This window comes from Bemisia tabaci, chromosome 3 (genome assembly GCF_918797505.1).
Source record: "Bemisia tabaci chromosome 3, PGI_BMITA_v3".
Classification (NCBI taxonomy): Eukaryota; Metazoa; Arthropoda; class Insecta; order Hemiptera; family Aleyrodidae; genus Bemisia; species Bemisia tabaci.
Genome location: NC_092795.1, coordinates 58,814,638 through 58,832,855, shown reverse-complemented (window position 1 = coordinate 58,832,855; position 18,218 = coordinate 58,814,638). Strand labels below are relative to the sequence as shown.

Below are 18,218 nucleotides of genomic sequence, written 5' to 3'. Positions count from 1 at the left end.
GCAAAAGTTTAGTTTAGAGCAGTGCGTTCCAAATAGCAAATCCAAGAGAGGAAAGAAGAAGGGAAATAGATACTGCAGAAGCATCCAGGAAGAAAATAATGCAAAGTTGTAAACGAATGCAAAATTAATTTATTTATACAATATAAAAATGAAAACTGTGGATTAGACCATTCTAGAAAAGTTAGTACAACTCTAAGGACTATAATATTTACATTTTAAAACGATCTCTTTGAGAACTAAATTCTCTGGAGTCATAATTCTAGGTGGATAAATGCAATTGCGGAGACGTCTACATCACATATTGAGATGAGAAAACCACTGAATGGTTTTGTTAGGGACATGCCATACTTTAGTAGACCATAACTCGATCTTTTACAAGAGCAACTGTGAGTTAGGTATATTTTTCACTCTGGGTTATCAATAGGTAATGTTTAACACGTGGGTTATATTTCTTATTTCTGTTATTGGTGGGAAACAATCGTAAAGGAACGCCATATCTCAGAGACAATGCTGGATATGGCTACCGATGTTTTCAGCAATCCGCGTGTGGAGTCGTTCTTGGGGAATAACTCTCGAACATTAGGGGCGATTGGACGTATTTATGCTCAAAATGAATAAGTCCAATCGGGAGGATAAAACGGATCATCCTAAATGCATCAGACGTTGTCGAATTTCCTCTACTAATGGACCACTAGACAAGGTACGAATTTAAGCAATCTGATATATGTTTCTTAACCAGAATTTCACGTAGAACACGATTAGCGAAATGGATATTACTGAAACTAACTCCTAACGAAGATATCAACGTTTTTATTTCACATTGGTTACGAGGAATTTGAACTGCCCGCTCACAAGAAACTCAAAGCTCTACGTGAGTCAAATCGCGCACTACAACGGTTCCAGCAAGCTTCTCAATTGAGCAATGTTCATTTCCCACCATGTGTTGTTCAAATTATGAGCAATTTGCTATAGCTGAGCCAAAGCGTTAAAATTGCGGTTGCCACATTTTTAAATCGCAGATACTGTCATGATAACGTTTAGCGCGCGATGTGAATCACGTAGAGTATTGAGTTTTCTATGAGCGGGTGGTTTGAATTTACGCATCAGGAATCATTAAGTATCTTCGTAAGGAGTTGATTTCGGTATTTTTCGTTGTGCGCATCGTGTTTTACGTGAAATTTTGGTTAAGAAACATGAATCAGAATGCTGAAATTCGTACCTTGTCTAGTGCTCCATTACGGTTATTGACACAGAAGAAAGCAACATTCTGGCATTAAATTTTGTGAGTGCATTAAGTTCCAAGGTGTACCAGTTTTAGTTTCCTTTAGTACATTTCAAAACACGAGGAACACCAGTCAAAATGAAATATGGTAAGGAACATTCTGGCTTCCGCGTGTATACGCTATTTGAAATCCTACTGACTCGATTTTTTTTTTTTTTTTTTTTTTTTTTTTTTTTTTTTTTTTTTTTTTTTTAGGGGTGAGTAAGGTAGATTTCTACTTTGCATGGGGTACTGTGATATTTAATGCGCAAATTATTCCATTTCTTTTTCTTTTTACGAATATATATGATAATAAGAATTTCACATTTAGTTGACTCTTCTTTAAGTTTCCGCTGAAAAGTCATCGGTGGAGGAGCTCTTACGGTTTAAAGAGGGCGGGGCGGGGAAGGAGGTGGAGTTCTTGAAGAGGAACGCTTTAAGCCGTGATCGACGTCCGCGTCACACCAGCCCAATTTAGCGATACGCCCCTCGAAGTCCGAGTCGTGGAATTCAGAATCCTGAATATGAGCTGACATCTCATCTACAATTACTCTGACAAGAGTTTCATGATCAACGTGTTGGAAATTTTTTCCTTTCTTACCCTCAGGGTATATCTTGTCCAGGACTTTGCTCGCCCCCTCAGGATCCTTTTTCACTTCTTTCCTCGATTTTTCAAATTCATCAGGATGTGTCTTTAACGCAGTTCGGAGGACGGCTTGGAATGAACTCGTTGTCATGCAGAAACACGTGTATGCAGGTTTCATTAGACGCATCACCTCTCCAGCAGATTGGAGCAGACCGGTCAAACCTGATCTAACCTGGGATGTTTTGACTGTTGTTCCTTTCGTAATGGGAATTACTGTTCCTTCCGAAAACACCAGATCTGTGTATGATTCATGGTCAGATTGATAATGGTAACCCCATTCTAATGAGCATTTCTCGTTGCATTCTTTGGTAAATTCGGAGTAGGCTGAAAGCAGGGATACAGAAAATATCAAGAATCACCATTATAATAGTAATTCAGATAACATTCAAAGTTTACGTTGCTTTGTTTTTTGGCGCGTATACGTAGTATACCGCCTTTGCGATCGTTTCGAACCCTGCTCGATACAATAACCGAGTCCCTTAGTTCCTTACCGAAAAGTGACTACCGCGAACTTCTCAGATTTTCCAAAGCGTGTAAAAAGTTTATTTATCCGTCAATAATTATGATTTAAAGTTGTTTCTCATTCTGGGGGTCTCTAGTTTATGTGCAGTGAATACCAAGAGTCTGCGTTACTTGGTTTTTTTAAAAAAAGCCTAAGAATGCGACGCGCTGATTTAAAATATGCATATATAAGCAGAATCAAGCGAACTGATTCGAGGATGGTTGAGCAGGTCGGCACTCTCGGAATGAGAATTTAACTCCTCCGTTTTGTTCAAAACGTTGCTTTGACAGATCTGTAACCTCGGTTATACTTTGCAAAAGTTGGTACCCGTGCTCTGATAGTGCTGTTCATCTGACAACATTGTCAGTGTCAGCTGATAAAATGTATATTTTCACATAAGAGGTTAATAAAAGTTTTCAGTCAGTCTTTGACATCTATTGATAATTATTTTGGTATTTATTTATAATTACTGCGTAATTATATTTTTTTCTTAGTTTTTAATAAGAAAAATATATAATTACGTAGTAAGTAGGTAAGTAAATAGTAGTAGGTTTGTAAATTACGAGGAGAGGCGGGCATTCTGTTCAGCATATCGATACATAAGTATTTTCATACGTAGAATTTAATTTTCACGTCAGGGAGTCGACATATTTTGATTTTTTCGATTTTATACGGAAAATTTATGGTTTTTCGTGATTGAAATTACTTACAATTGTTTCATGAAAAATGAATGCACCCAAAATGACTATAGCATTTTGACTTTCACATACGTGCACTCACTAAATTGATTGGTAAATTCAAAGAGTGGGTACATCGACCTGGTATATCAAGTTTCTGCGATTTTTTACGGCAAATCGGTAGATTTTCGGGATGTGGATTGCTTACTTTCAATTCATGGATGAATAAAGCATGGACATGGTTGAGCTTCTTTGCATGAAAAGACGTTTAAAATAACAAAATCAAGACATATTTAATACAATTGCATTTATATCGAGTCAATTTCTTTTCAATAATATAACGGGATTTATAATACCGGTGATTTGGGTATTTTAGCCCCAAAATACCTTTAAATCGACTTTATCTTTTAGGAGTTCGACAGAATTTTTCCTTTCTTCGCTTAAATTTTTCCGTAGCACTTTTCTTCAAGAATCTGATAAGATTTTGCTTGAGGCAGATCAAAAAACTTAAATTTGTTCGAATAGCTTTCTAGATTCACAATACACGGTCTCGTCAAGGTGCGTCGTTGACCTTGCAGTGTTGGATCGTGAATTCTCTTGTTGTGCTGCTTGCCTTTTTTGAAATCTCTGTAAATGAAACCTAAAGGGGTTGATATGTGCGAGTTAATGACGCGCCTTATCAACACATTGTGTTGGAGCTCACTGCTTGTTTCTACTATACAAATTAGATCCAACTTGACGCATTTTTGCTAAAAGATAGTAATTACAAACGAATTAAATGCGAAGGAATTACAAATGCTACGTGTATAGTTTGTTGTAGTTTAATTTGTTTGTACGTAGTTTCTTTTGGTATGAATACGCTTGATTATCAAGACACGGAGGAGAATGTGACGCAATTTTAAGCATAGCACTGGTTTTAATTTTGTCACCTTTCTAACGAATGCAGTTGGAGGCCTGGTAGAAGCTATCATTAAGGTGGTTTTTTAACTTCATATTAAAAGCACCTTAGACTGCACAGCCACGTGTATGGAAAGTACTTTCGGGGAAGCGATCAATTCCTTTGAATTTTCTTTTTTCCTCCATTTATTTTTTGGGCCAAGATTTCAAAAGTGAGCAATAGTTTTATGAAAAGGACCATTTTTGAACTCTGAATACTCCTGCATGCCCTGTCATGACTAGGCATATGAGAGGATGTGCATACTCAAGGTGACAATCTCTCAAAAACTCAAATTTCACTTACAACTAGGAAACTTTTAGATCGTAGAAAGTTATTGCTGAGTTTGTTTGTCTGTCTTTTGTGCAAGATTTACATTCGTGCTTCCCAACATTCTGTACACATTTCCTACTCAAAAAGGTGTATAGTAATAAAGGAGAAAAGTTGATGATAACATGATTGCCATCTTCCTAAAAAAGTTCCAAAGACATACGATCATTTGTAAGCTGGAGGTACTACTCGCCTTGTGAGTAATTCTTCGTCACTACTAACAAGGGGAGGCTACCGATTGTCCACCTCAGATCGGGTTCAAATTTGGCAGAGAGGTAGAATAGGTTAATATAAGAAACCGTATTTTTTTTTAGGTGCCAATGCCCAGCCGTTTTTGAGTTATGAATTTTTGAAGTTGCCGTTTTTTCGTGTCAGCGACGCGCTCAAGTTGAGCCTACTGTGCGCGCATCTTTTAATGCGATCCGAGTGTCCCGACGTTCAAGTGAGACAGTTGCCCAAGCGGTAGCGCGCTCGCCTACGGTGCTGCAGATTCAGGGTTCGATACTACTTCCGTGAATTACATTTTTGCAATTGATTATTGTCATGGGAACGGAGTTCCCCATGATATTACAATCGTTCCGTTGCTTTCGCTATGGGATTCCCTATACCTCTGCGACCTTGAGCGTTTCGCCCAGTCTCCGATTTTTGGTTGATTTTCCGATGTATCAAAAACCGTTGTATTTTTTAGCCAATCATGTCTCTACGTCAAGTTGTGTTGATTTCTAAAATTCGCTTTCAGCGAGTTTTTTTCCACCTCGAGATGTCGTGTCTGACTGGTAAATCTGCGCAGAACCACGAAGTTCCGTTTTTAGGCAAATTCTTTTTTTTGGGAGGTTTTCATTGGCTATTTTTCGCCATCAGTTTTCTGTTCGTTGGTGCAAAAGATCGCCTACCTCGTTGCTCTTGAGAAGCCGCCATTATCCCACCTCAAATTTTAAACATAGATATAAAGAAATAATAACCATCGTACAAGGCGGAAAATTGTTCTGAAGGACCCGTTACGGATATATGAGCCAAAATCAGAACTCGATTGATGGATTTAATCCATGAATACAGAAATATTGCCTCAGTTTACTGCCGCGATAGCAAATGCAACCTGAGATGAACCTTGTGACACATGAAAGCATAGGCAAACAATGTCTCACAGAGAAATGCTCTTAATCCGCTGTCTCTTAGCAGCAGTGGCCGGATGTCAAGGTCGTCTTTTGTGAAGCCCCGCTCAGCGTCCGAGATCACTTAACTGTTATCTTTCCTCCGTCCGTGAAGGAGCGTCGAGATAGCTCGGTTGATTGAAACGTCAAGTCAGTGTTGCTTTCATATCCTTTTTGTTGCGAGCGGGGGTTCGAATCTCGTAGACGACAGTTAATTTTTACTGGTTGTATTGAATGTTTTAGACCAATCATCTAACAATAATTAATACTTGGCAACTTAGGAAGCACATAGGTCCCTTATGATGCGTATTCGGGCATATGTGTAGAGTAAAAATATCATACGTAGGGTGTCCCAAAAGTACCGGGACTGGTTCTGTAACTTCAAAAGTAAGATAGATACAGACATGATTTTGGTCTCATTTTAAAGATCAACTCAATACCTATCGATTAAAACCAAGATCAGCTCAATCGAATAAAAATTGACCGAGTCATGACAATTTGAAATTAGTGAGGAAAGTTTACCCCTACGGTTTTTAGGAAGATTTTTCGCTTACCAGGATTCAAAAAGTTAATATTCGTATCCACTTTCCTCCGAATCTTCCATAACTTCCTTTTGCTTTTCAAAGTACCGTCCATCAAACCGGATGCACTTTTTCATGCGCTCTTGCCACTTATCCAACATTGTTTTCCTGAATTCTTCCTCTGGGATGGAGTTGAAGAAGTTTTGAATTGCATTCTGGATTTCGGTCTTCGATACGAATCTTCGTCCGCGAAGCTCCTTTTTAAGCGTAGGAAACATCCAAAAATCACATGGAGCCAAGTCAGGGCTATAAGGGGGATGAGGGATTGTTTCAACTCCATTTTTACTCATAAATTCACGTGTTAAGCTCGATGTGTGAGGCCGCGCTTGTCTTGATGGAGTATCCACGAAGCTTTCAAGTCCGACCGTTTCCGGGAAATGTGCATTCTCAACTCCTTTAGCACTTTGCAATAATACGCACTCTCAACTGTTGTGTTTGGTGGTACAAAATGTTGATACTTAAATGACACCTCGAAAATAAAATAACACAATAAGCATCACTTTATAGGCCGACTTTTCGATTTACGGCGATGAAGAATCTTCCTTAAAAACCGTAGGCGTAAACTTTCCTCGCTGATTTCAAATTGCCATAACTCGGTCAATTTTTATCCGATTGAGCTGATTTTGGTTTTAATCGATAGGTATTGAGTTGATCTTTAAAATGAAATCAAGATCATGTCTGTATCTATCTTACTTTCGAAGTTACAGAACAAGTCCCGGTGCTTTTGGGACACCTTATGTATACTTTACGCCGAAAAAGCGAACCTGAAACTTAAATGCGTTAACTTCCGAAAACCATATATAATCCAACGAAAATAAATAATTGGTACATAACAGCTTTCTTGTATGCAAAGAAAATAATTAAAAATGTTAAAAAAGAGATGTCAACACAAAATTACATAGCCCCTTCAATTCAGAAGATACTACAAACGAACTGTACCTTAACATTTTCATATCCCAGAAGCTAACGTTCCCATGACGAATATTGCCATCGCTAGCGATTGCAAAATCCAACTTGTTTTGTTTTTAATCGCTTCATCACAACAAATTGTAAGTCACCTTGTAGACGTTATGATTCTAATTAAATTTTATGTATTTTTTATTTTTTTAATGAGTGTGTAACAAAAAAGGAAAAAATATAATCAGCACCACAACTTCTACAAGGTGACTTACAATTTGTTGTGATGAAGCGATTAAAAAACAAAATAATCAATTGCAAAAATGTAATTCACGGAAGTAGTATCGAACCCTGAATCTGCAGCACCGTAGGCGAGCGCGCTACCGCTTGGGCAACTGTCTCACTTGAACGTCGGGACACTCGGATCGCATTAAAAGATGCGCGCACAGTAGGCTCAACTTGAGCGCGTCGCTAACACGAAAAAACGGCAACTTCAAAAATTCATAACTCAAAAACGGCTGGGCATTGGCACCTAAGAAAAAATACGGTTTCTTATATTAACCTATTCTATACCTCTCTGCCAAATTTGAACCCGATCTGAGGTGGACAATCGGTAGCCTCCCCTTGTAAGTGTTCCATCGAAATCAAAGACATATCGACGGCGTAAGTCCGTAATCACATATCTCGTTTGCGGTGTCTGAAAATCTCCGCCTCCATATTATTTGCTAAAGGAGGACAAATTGACATCATTCCTTGAAGTTTTTGCTGAATTTTCTTCGCACAAAGAAGAAAAATCACGGCAGTTTCAAAGAATTGCCGTTGAGTAGTTTTCGTTTAAAAAATAAATTATGACAGGAAGTCTGCGACGTCCCAAACCGAGTTATGTGTTTGCCGCCTTACACCGTCGATATGAGTGCCTGCATGATTCAGATACAGCAATTTATGAATCACAGTCAGATCAGATCGTACTGCAGGATATGCGTTTCCAAGACTTTGCAAACCGTTTTTTTTATCATGTTGAATACACAATTGAGCACCGCTCTATCTGTGCTTTCGTTTTTCATCCCTTCCCGTCTTTCAAAGATCTTCCTGTAAAGCATACCCTATTAAAGTGTCCGATTACATGCGTTTTACGAACCTTACACGTGCATTGCATGATGGTATTGTCATGGGAACGGAGTTCCCCATGATATTACAATCGTTCCGTTGCTTTCGCTATGGGATTCCCTATACCTCTGCGACCTTGAGCGTTTCGCCCAGTCTCCGATTTTTGGTTGATTTTCCGATGTATCAAAAACCGTTGTATTTTTTAGCCAATCATGTCTCTACGTCAAGTTGTGTTGATTGCTAAAATTCGCTTTCAGCGAGTTTTTTTCCACTTTGAGATGTCGTGTCTGACTGGTAAATCTGCGCAGAACCACGAAGTTCCGTTTTTAGGCAAATTCTTTTTTTTGGGAGGTTTTCATTGGCTATTTTTCGCCATCAGTTTTCTGTTCGTTGGTGCAAAAGATCGCCTACCTCGTTGCTCTTGAGAAGCCGCCATTATCCCACCTCAAATTTTAAACATAGATGTAAAGAAATAATAACCATCGTACAAGGTGGAAAATTGCTCTGGAGGACCCGTTACGGATATATGAGCCAAAATCAGAACTCGATTGATGGATTTAATCCATGAATACAGAAATATTGCCTCAGCTTACTGCCGCGATCGCAAATGCATGGTGTGATGAACCTTGTGACATATGACAGCATAGGTAAACAATGTCTCACAGAGTAATACGGTTAATCCGTTGTCTCTTAGGACGCCAGTGGCCGAACTGTTGAAATCTCAAGGACGTCTTTTGTGAAGCCCCGCTCAGCGTCCGAGATCACTTAACTGTTCTCTTTTTCTCCATCTTCATCCGAGCGGTGAGGTAGCTCAGTTAGCTACGCTACTGTTCTGATTCTGGGAGAGCGTTACTTTTTGTGCGAGCGGGGGTTCGAATCTCGTAGGGGACAGCTAATTTTTACTGGTTGTATTGAATGTTTTAGACCAATCATCTAACAATAATTAATACTTGGCAACTTAGGAAGCACATAGGTCCCTTACGATGCGTATTCGGGCATATGTGTAGAGTAAAAATATCATACGTAGGGTGTCCCAAAAGTACCGGGACTGGTTCTGTAACTTCAAAAGTAAGATAGATACAGACATGATTTTGGTCTCATTTTAAAGATCAACTCAATACCTATCGATTAAAACCAAGATCAGCTCAATCGAATAAAAATTGACCGAGTTATGACAATTTGAAATTAGTGAGGAAAGTTTACCCCTACGGTTTTTAGGAAGATTTTTCGCTTACCAGGATTCAAAAAGTAAATATTCGTATCCACTTTCCTCCGAATCTTCCATAACTTCCTTTTGCTTTTCAAAGTACCGTCCATCAAACCGGATGCACTTTTTCATGCGCTCTTGCCACTTATCCAACATTGTTTTCCTGAATTCTTCCTCTGGGATGGAGTTGAAGAAGTTTTGAATTGCATTCTGGATTTCGGTCTTCGATACGAATCTTCGTCCGCGAAGCTCCTTTTTAAGCGTAGGAAACATCCAAAAATCACATGGAGCCAAGTCAGGGCTATAAGGGGGATGAGGGATTGTTTCAACTCCATTTTTACTCATAAATTCACGTGTTAAGCTCGATGTGTGAGGCCGCGCATTGTCTTGATGGAGTATCCACGAAGCTTTCAAGTCCGACCGTTTCCGGGAAATGTGCATTCTCAACTCCTTTAGTACTTTGCAATAATACGCACTGTCAACTGTTGTGTTTGATGGTACAAAATGTTGATAAATGACACCTCGAAAATAAAAAAACACAATAAGCATCACTTTATAGGCCGACTTTTCGATTTACGGCGATGAAGAATCTTCCTTAAAAACCGTAGGCGTAAACTTTCCTCGCTGATTTCAAATTGCCATAACTCGGTCAATTTTTATCCGATTGAGCTGATCTTGGTTTTAATCGATGGGTATTGAGTTGATCTTTAAAATGAGATCAAGATCATGTCTGTATCTATCTTACTTTCGAAGTTACAGAACAAGTTTTTTGGGATACCTTATGTATACTTTACGCCGAAAAAGCGAACCTGAAACTTAAATGCGTTAACTTCCTAAAACCATATATAATCCAACGAAAATAAATAATTGGTACATAACAGCTTTCTTGTATGCAAAGAAAATGATTAAAAATGTTAAAAAAGAGATGTCAACACAAAATTACATAGCCCCTTCAATTCAGAAGATACTACAAACGAACTGTACCTTAACATTTTCATATCCCAGAAGCTAACGTTCCCATGACGAATATTGCCATCGCTAGCGATTGCAAAATCCAACTTGTTTGCACTTTTCATCTCTCTGCAGATATACGAGTATTTTTAAAAGTATTTATGCTAAACGGGATTATGGGAAAATGAATTAAATTAAAAGAGACTATGTGCATGGAATGTGCGTACTTCACAGGTTCTTTTAGTACAAATTCATTCGTACATTGTGTCCTTCCCTTTCTCACGTTTAATTGCTACCTTTCTTCTTTCCTTCGTGTTACTTCCTTTCAATTCCTAAAAAGTTTAAGTCGTTGATTTTCAGGCATCTTTGAGTGGCGTTCTGGTATCCTCCTTACGATCAAAATTAAGTTTGTCCTCGCTTTAAAACTGTTACTGCGTAAATATTCCAACGATTAAGAATCCGTGTAAAGCCTCTAATTCATGGGAGGTAAGTGATTATCACTGTTTGGGCACATACTCAAATGGACAGATGGACCTACATGATTGCCTACGCAAAATAGATGAACTGGATTTAATTTTGCAATAAGGAGCCACTATAATCTCTGGCACTTCCACAAAAGTACCTTTCTGCATGGGGAAACCAATGACAAATATGTTGTTTCTAAAATGAGCCAGAAAGAGTGGTTCGTCATTGCAAAATGGATGAACTTACCGGTGCGCAATAACTGACGCTGTGTTTCAGCACGACTGGGAGACGATCCCTGGGAGATATCTGAGGAAAAACTCATTTGACTTGGACTTCTATCCAAATGGTCACCTATAAAACGAACAAATTTTCATGGAAAAAATAAATCAAGCAATAAACTGAAAAAAAGGTTTGACATCTATCATGTAAGTTTATATAGCCTGTATTTAAAGAAGAGGTATGTACCTATGAATGCTTGCATTAATTTACATTTATAGACTCAGCACACTCAAGTACGACAAAGATAGCATACATGTGAGCAACAACTGATTCTATCAAGTTTGGCTCGGAGTAACCAAGTTTTCTTTAAAAAACATAAGGTCTGCTCGTTGTATAATTCTTCTACATTTTTCATAAAAAAAAGTTTCGTATTAGAATATTAATTTTCATACATTTGTGTGTCCTAAACATTTAAAAATTGCCATGTTAACTGTTACTTTGGGGTACCTTAAGTTACTTTTATTCGGTCAGATCAACCAATCGTAGGTGCTTGCTTGGTTAATCGACATAAATTTTGGATGTATAGACCGAGATCGTAGGTTACTCTGAGTCGTCTGGAGATGAAGAAAATGTCCTAATAAGCTAATGTACTTTTGTTCCTCTTGGTGTAACTCAGAAGTTGCGACTCGCGAATTGTGGCGTGGCGTGAATTGCGATCTATCGATTGTTATGCCTTTTGAACCTATGGTAAAGAATCGATTATTAAGGTGTTCGCTGAGAACACCCTGTTTATCGATTCTTTTTGATAGGTTTAAATGACATAGTAATCGATATATCGCAATTCACGCCACGCTACTGCTCGCGAATGCATAGCGCGTTGGAATATCATTCACGCGATCTAGGTTTGATCCTGGCGGTTTGTGCCTAATTTTTAACGAGGTTGCAAAGTTTCCACCCAAAGATTTGGTCAATATAACCGAAAGAAAATCTAACTGAGGTAAAATCTAACCAAAAGATATTATCCGGACGCTTGAGTTAGTTTGTATTCTACTTCCCATAGTAACACAAAAGGTCAGTTATTATTTTTTTTTCTCTCACTGCGTATTCTCTCATTCCCACAAAATTTGTTTGTTTTGGGCCAATAAGGCCAAATTTCCTGCAAGAATCTTCACTGCTATTAATCTTTAATAATGATGTTATCCACTTCTAAATTCAACAGAAAATAAAAAAGAAAAAACCCTAATTAACACGGGAAAGAATCGAGTATACAATAAATTGGTTCCCTCTCAGTTATCCCGTTCGATGAGATCGATTTAAACAAAGGAACCAGCTGCAGAATGATTTTACTCCTAGTTTCTCTTACTTTCCCTCACATTTTTTATTCTCTTTTACTTTTATATTTCTACTTTTTTAAGTAACCGTTTTGTTCTTAGGGAGAGAATTAAAGGCGTAATAGCAAATAATTTTACGTAGTCTCCGTATCCTCGTACGTCTCATTAGCTTTCTCCAACATTTCAATGGCATAATAAAACCCCAGTGTTTAATATTGCGGCCGGACTTTATCATATCCAGGTGTAACTGAGCCCGCCTACTGTTCCCTCACGAGGTGGCGATTTTTGAGAGTTGACAACACTGTTTCTCCACCATTTAAATCCATTGCAAGCATGAGAATCGAGTGTGTTATATGCACTTGAATGGAGGAAAAACTCAGTTTTCAAATTTCAAGAATTGCCGCTGCTCTTAAAATGACTTAAGATGCATCTCATGCACCTTAAAATAACTTTCTAACCCATTGAGATCCCCTGGATTTTGAACCAGCCTATGAAACCGGAGGAATGTCAAAATAAAAAAAAAATAAATAAAATCAATGAATACAGATAAATGTATACTATGGCAGCCCAAGACATAGAATAAAAATAGACAGGAAAAAACACGCGGTCAAAACGTCACGCAGTCAAAACGTCACGCGGTCACGCGGTTTCGACTGTTCAAAACGTCCCGTGATTTGTAATAATTATTGTGTGTTTTTTCAGCATCGTCCCCGCGTGTTCTTTCCTGTCTATTCTTATTCAATGAATACATGAATTCCCGACAGAATTTTAGAGAAAGCAACATCTTTACATGACGTAAGAATAAAATAATTATAGGTGAATCGTGAATACCTCTTAGTGCTTTTCGAACGACTCTCGAAGGATTTTCTTTGAACGAATTAAAGCCGAACCATTTATTACTTTTTGAAAGAGATCTCATTCCTGGAACAAATCATAATATCGATATCAGAAACATGACTACAAATCAATACAAGCGTTACTAGAAATGAAAATTTAGGAGGCTTGAGAGCTTATAATAATAATATAGATGTCTTTCTCAGGAAATCTATGCTTGATACGACGTCCCCATCATCAGCAACAAGTTGTAGCTTCAACAGTGACGCCTAGAAGACCTAGATTATTCTCGCTTTTAAAAATGAGAGGTGCAGTTATCTTGAACATTTCAATATTTTATCGTGGTCCGTTAGATCTGAAAAACGACGAATTTATCTTGTTTGATCTCCACAATCACGTTTACCAATATTTTAAACATCCCGCCATTCCAGGCTCGGACTGGCCATAAGGCCAATCTGCCATTGGCAGATACGCCCCCTTGGCGCGCCTAAAACGCGCCCCTCTGACAGATAGCATAATAAGAAGAGAAAAAAAAATTACGACCGAGAATTTATGCGGAAAATTTCTTAAATGAACGGAAGAAGAGAAAGTTAGGGGTGAAGAGAGGTGCTTTTACGCATAGTGGTGAACAGAGGTCCAAGAGCTACTTGCTGAATCTTAAACACTTATATGTGAAATTGTCGCCTTTTTGTTGACATACAGGCACTTTATCATCCCCCTCCTTCATTCTCTATGTGTAACTCCCGTAGAAACGATAGTCGGTTCGAATTTTAGGCATACGCACACTTTATAAACCTCATGAGAGACCATTAAACATATTTCTTCCTTTTCAAAATGACTATTGATTTGGACATATCATAACATATCTCGGGCAAACTTAATCTAATTTATTTCGAAATTCAAAAGTAAGAGACATCTAAAGTGTAAACGCGAATCAACTATTCTCGCAAGATGGATGTCCACATTGCATATGAAAAATGTAAGATGCGATGGCGTGAGTCGTGAACTCGCAATGATCTGCTCTAGTTTAAAGCAACTTTACAAATAAGACAAACGGAAACAAACACAACGTGGAAATAGAGCGAGGGAAAGGATGCGCGTTAACGACGGCGCAGAGATACAACTATTCGTGCTTGATGGACGTCCGTGCTGCATCTGAAAAATTGAAGGCGCGATGACGCGAAGCGTGAGTTCTCAATGCTCTGCTATATGCTGCCAATGCGGTGTCGCTCAGATTCGGGAGAAAAGTTAAAAAAGAGGCCCGAACACATCTCTCCTACCTTCGGCTGTGTTATTCACGTAGTGCTTGAAGCACCATTACGAATAAGACAAACGGAAACAAACACAATATGGAAATAAAGCGAGGGAAAAGATGCGCGTCAACGACGGCGCAGAGATACAACTATTCGTACTTGATGGACGTCCGTGCTGCATCAGAAAAATTGAAGGCGCGATGACGCGAAGCGTGAGTTCTCAATGCCCTGCTATATGCTGCCAATGAGGTGTCGCTCAGATTCGGGAGAAAAGTTGAAAAGAGGCCCGAATACGTCTTTCTTGTCGTCGGCTGTGCTGATACTCGTTCGTTCTTCTTTTTTCAGGTTCTTGTCTGATTCTTTTTTAGGATGGATTTTTAGACCCACGTCTTAAGCTCGTGTAAACCGCAGCACTGACACAGTTCTTGTGAAAATAATGGTAATTGGATGCGTCCAGTGGCTTTAATTTTTTTTGTTTTCTATTATTTAAGAAGTCTGTCGGTCTCTTCAATACGTTCAATTTTACAATTTTTACTCTGTACGATTAATAAACTTTGAACCTGAAAATAGCGTAAACTTGTGCTGCTTTTCCAAAATATTCTGAACCCCTCTCCACGAAGGAGATGCCCCATCAGGAAATATCACATTACGCCCCTTTAACCAGCCAAGGGTCTACGCCCTCAGATGCGAGCCAGTCCGACCCTGCGCCATTCTCTCAAACCACTGAAGTGGCGACACCATCGCGTTTAATCTTGATCGAAGAGAGAATTTGGGTCTCGTATTAACATTGTTTAAATTATTGAAAATTACTTTATATTCAATCCAGATACACTTTGAACCCATTCTAAAAAAGAAAGCTAGCCTCACGGTCTAGATGTATTCCTGCAGAGACCGAATACTTGAAATGTGCAATAAAATATGACATTTTAGCTGTGATTAAATTGGTGAACCGACGTCAATAGTATAATGAATTGATTTGAAGAAGTGGCCTGGCCGTACTTACTCATTGAATCGCTTAAAAATCAGAGACATTTTGGAAGAACTCTTCAATCTTCTTTCTCACCAAGAAAAAAAGAAAAGATATTAAAAGAGAAAGATTATGAAAAAAAGAAAACTTACCCTTCGACACTCCCGACACCACTGACATGAAGCGGTTGCTGTTCTTTGAAGAAACTGTAAAAAATGCAAAATTGCTTATAGATTCCTGAAAGTCACGTCTCTAAAATATTTAAGCTATAGGGTAGCCAGATTACTTTGCTGGGAGGGCCTGGCCTGTTACCAACAGGTCTAAAGGGTAAAACATTTTATGGCTTCCTGGGCGCATTAAGTTCTGATCATGAATTACGCTGTTTAGGTACTGTCAGCTCAAAATACTTTTAAATTGTTACACCTTCTCATTCAAGAAGCCTTCTCATTCAAGAAGTAAGAAACTTCTCTGTTGTTTCCTGTATACTGATTTACCTTATTGTAAAGATATTGTATATAATTCCTTTGGAAGTTTACAAAATAAAAACTTTAAAAAAAAAAAAAAAAAAAAATTGTTACAATGAGTTACGAGGAGTCATCGTTATGACGAATATTTCTTTCCAACAGACAGAATATCTGGGGCCAGATTATACCATCATCATTTCTAGGGGGGCCAGATGATGCCATCATCATTTCTAGAGGGCCAGGGCCCCCTGTACCTCCCTAGTTACGCCCACGATCAAAGCTTGAAAAACTTTAACGCCTGCAAAGTTTGAATAATCGTCTCGGACTCCTTGATGTAATGGACAAACGTTGATTGGGCAAGGTTTGCATTAAGATCAATTTTATTACAGGGAAAATGAGGAGGGGCTCTTAATTGAAATTGTTTTCAAAATTGGATACGGAGGGTATAGATGAAATTGAACGCCATTTAAATGTAAGTCTCTTCCTCCTCACCGTGCTAAAGTGACATTCCTTAAAATTGTTTAATTACAAATATCAACTCAAATTGGGCCACCATATTGAGCTGAAAACAGATAGGAACCTCTAATGTCCCCTGTAAAAACTTCCTTTTTTATCCTTTCTAACGTCGCGTCAATGGAAAGTGACGTTCTACAGCGAAACATTTCAGGTAGGGGAGAAAGGTAGGGTTCTTTTAAAATATCTGAATTCGATTGTGCGACAATTTATGTTACAAGAGGAGGGGGAGCGTTAAGCTCAGCGTTATCTCAAAATTTGTACATTACAGTTTTTAGTCTCATTTCCTTACATTTCAATTTTTTGTGGTTTCTGTTAAAGCTTAGCAGATTTGAGTAAATCTCATAAATTAGGGCAGTTTCACCACTCCTGACGAACAATTCAACGAAGCGAAAAAACACCGTGATGGGGAATTTTAGGACGTAACTATCTATCATATCAATGCCATTTTTTGCTCTTGTGAAACACTTTGGAACTAAAGTAGAATCTTATTTTTAGGTATAATGGGTCCTCAGAGCGAATGTCATATTTTAACCGGATTTGAAACCTAGCAAGAGATGATAGAGCCCGCTTGGTGAAAATTATAGTAAACTATGAGATTTATATGTACACTTTTCCCACGGTAGACAACTGGAGTCTGCTTCTTCACCGATGGTTAATATAAGCGTTTACAGGAAACTTACGAGAGCGTTTTGTAGATTTTGAGTCGAGCTTTGAAGGAGATCTTGACGAGGGCGATCTAATAGGAGAGTCACGATTAGGTGTATCACTGACCACAGCACCTATCAGGTAGATGCTGCACATAACAAAAAGTACCCGCATGGTGGAAATAAAACGGCTTTTGCGGTATGCCTTGTAGAACAGCTAAACCCTAAAAGCAAAATTTTCAACTACGAAGTCGCGTATTTATAGTGCTGATGAGAATTGCGGACGATGGGAAAGGAAAAAACCCAGCTTCGATGGCGTCGAGCGCTTTTTTAAATTTATTTTTCACGCTCTCATGAAAAAAGTTTGATACTGATGTTGCCACGACCGCTAACATTTTTCCATAATAGTTCAAAATATAGGAAATTCTTAGAATGTAGTTTTTTTTTTTTTAGGTATCGGCCACGAACTTTTTTTTGTGTGGATTTTCCCATGGCTGATACCTCACAAAAAAACTTCATTGTGTAAATGACAGCAAAAATCAAACTTTTAGCAATTCTTAGTATACATAGATTCAATAAGTTCATCCGGTATCTGTTTATACACCCACGAACAATACCAATATACTTTAGTAAACATTTTTCGAAGCGCAAAAATTGAAGTGCTCGTATAAGGTCATTCCAACATTTGAGGTAATCGAAAAAACTAATAATTTGCTTTTAATTTCAAATCTTTGATGTTACGTTTCGGGAAATGTGTATTCATGGTATTTTGAAAGAACTTGAGATCTTGATTAAAATGTTTTCCTCCATTCTAACTGAGGTAGGTTCAATACGGAACGACGATCCCACCTAAGCCCTCGTATGAACTTTGTAAATATCTGAAAATTTTGAAGTATACGAATTATTCCTCTCAATCATTCTTTAAAAGTAATGTTACGACACCGCAAAAAAAACCACGGCCGTGGAAGCCGTACTTACGGGCTGTATAGACATACCGTTCGAGTTCCGAACTCAGAGACTGAGGGTTCCGGGCTTACCACCCGGAGCAGTCGAAGCTACGGATCCAACACCCGGAACATTCAGCTCCTGAGCCCGGAACGGAGTTATTTGTCTATATAGACCATAACTTCTTTTTTTTCGGTGAATTAGAATGATAATTATCAAAATTAATTTTATGATTGTCAAAAAATTGTGTACATTGAAGATGAAAAAACATACTAAGGAAAAAAATCAAAGAAAAAATCTAAAGTAACTTCAATGCAATGAAACAGTCAGGCCTTT

At 38.3% G+C, this 18,218-nt stretch overlaps 1 protein-coding gene across 1 annotated transcript; it reads right to left on the bottom strand.

The window, feature by feature from the left end:
• Nucleotides 1-126: 126 nt before the first annotated feature.
• Nucleotides 127-17,193, bottom strand: LOC109030724 (uncharacterized). Its single transcript, XM_019041822.2, has 5 exons — nucleotides 16,974-17,193; nucleotides 15,466-15,519; nucleotides 13,091-13,180; nucleotides 10,956-11,060; nucleotides 127-2,231 (listed from the first exon to the last, which is right to left on the bottom strand). Exons 1-5 carry the CDS (start codon nucleotides 17,110-17,112, stop codon nucleotides 1,648-1,650), a joined length of 972 nt encoding a protein of 323 aa, XP_018897367.2. The 5' UTR covers nucleotides 17,113-17,193; the 3' UTR covers nucleotides 127-1,647.
• Between the last annotated feature and the right edge of the window lie 1,025 nt (nucleotides 17,194-18,218).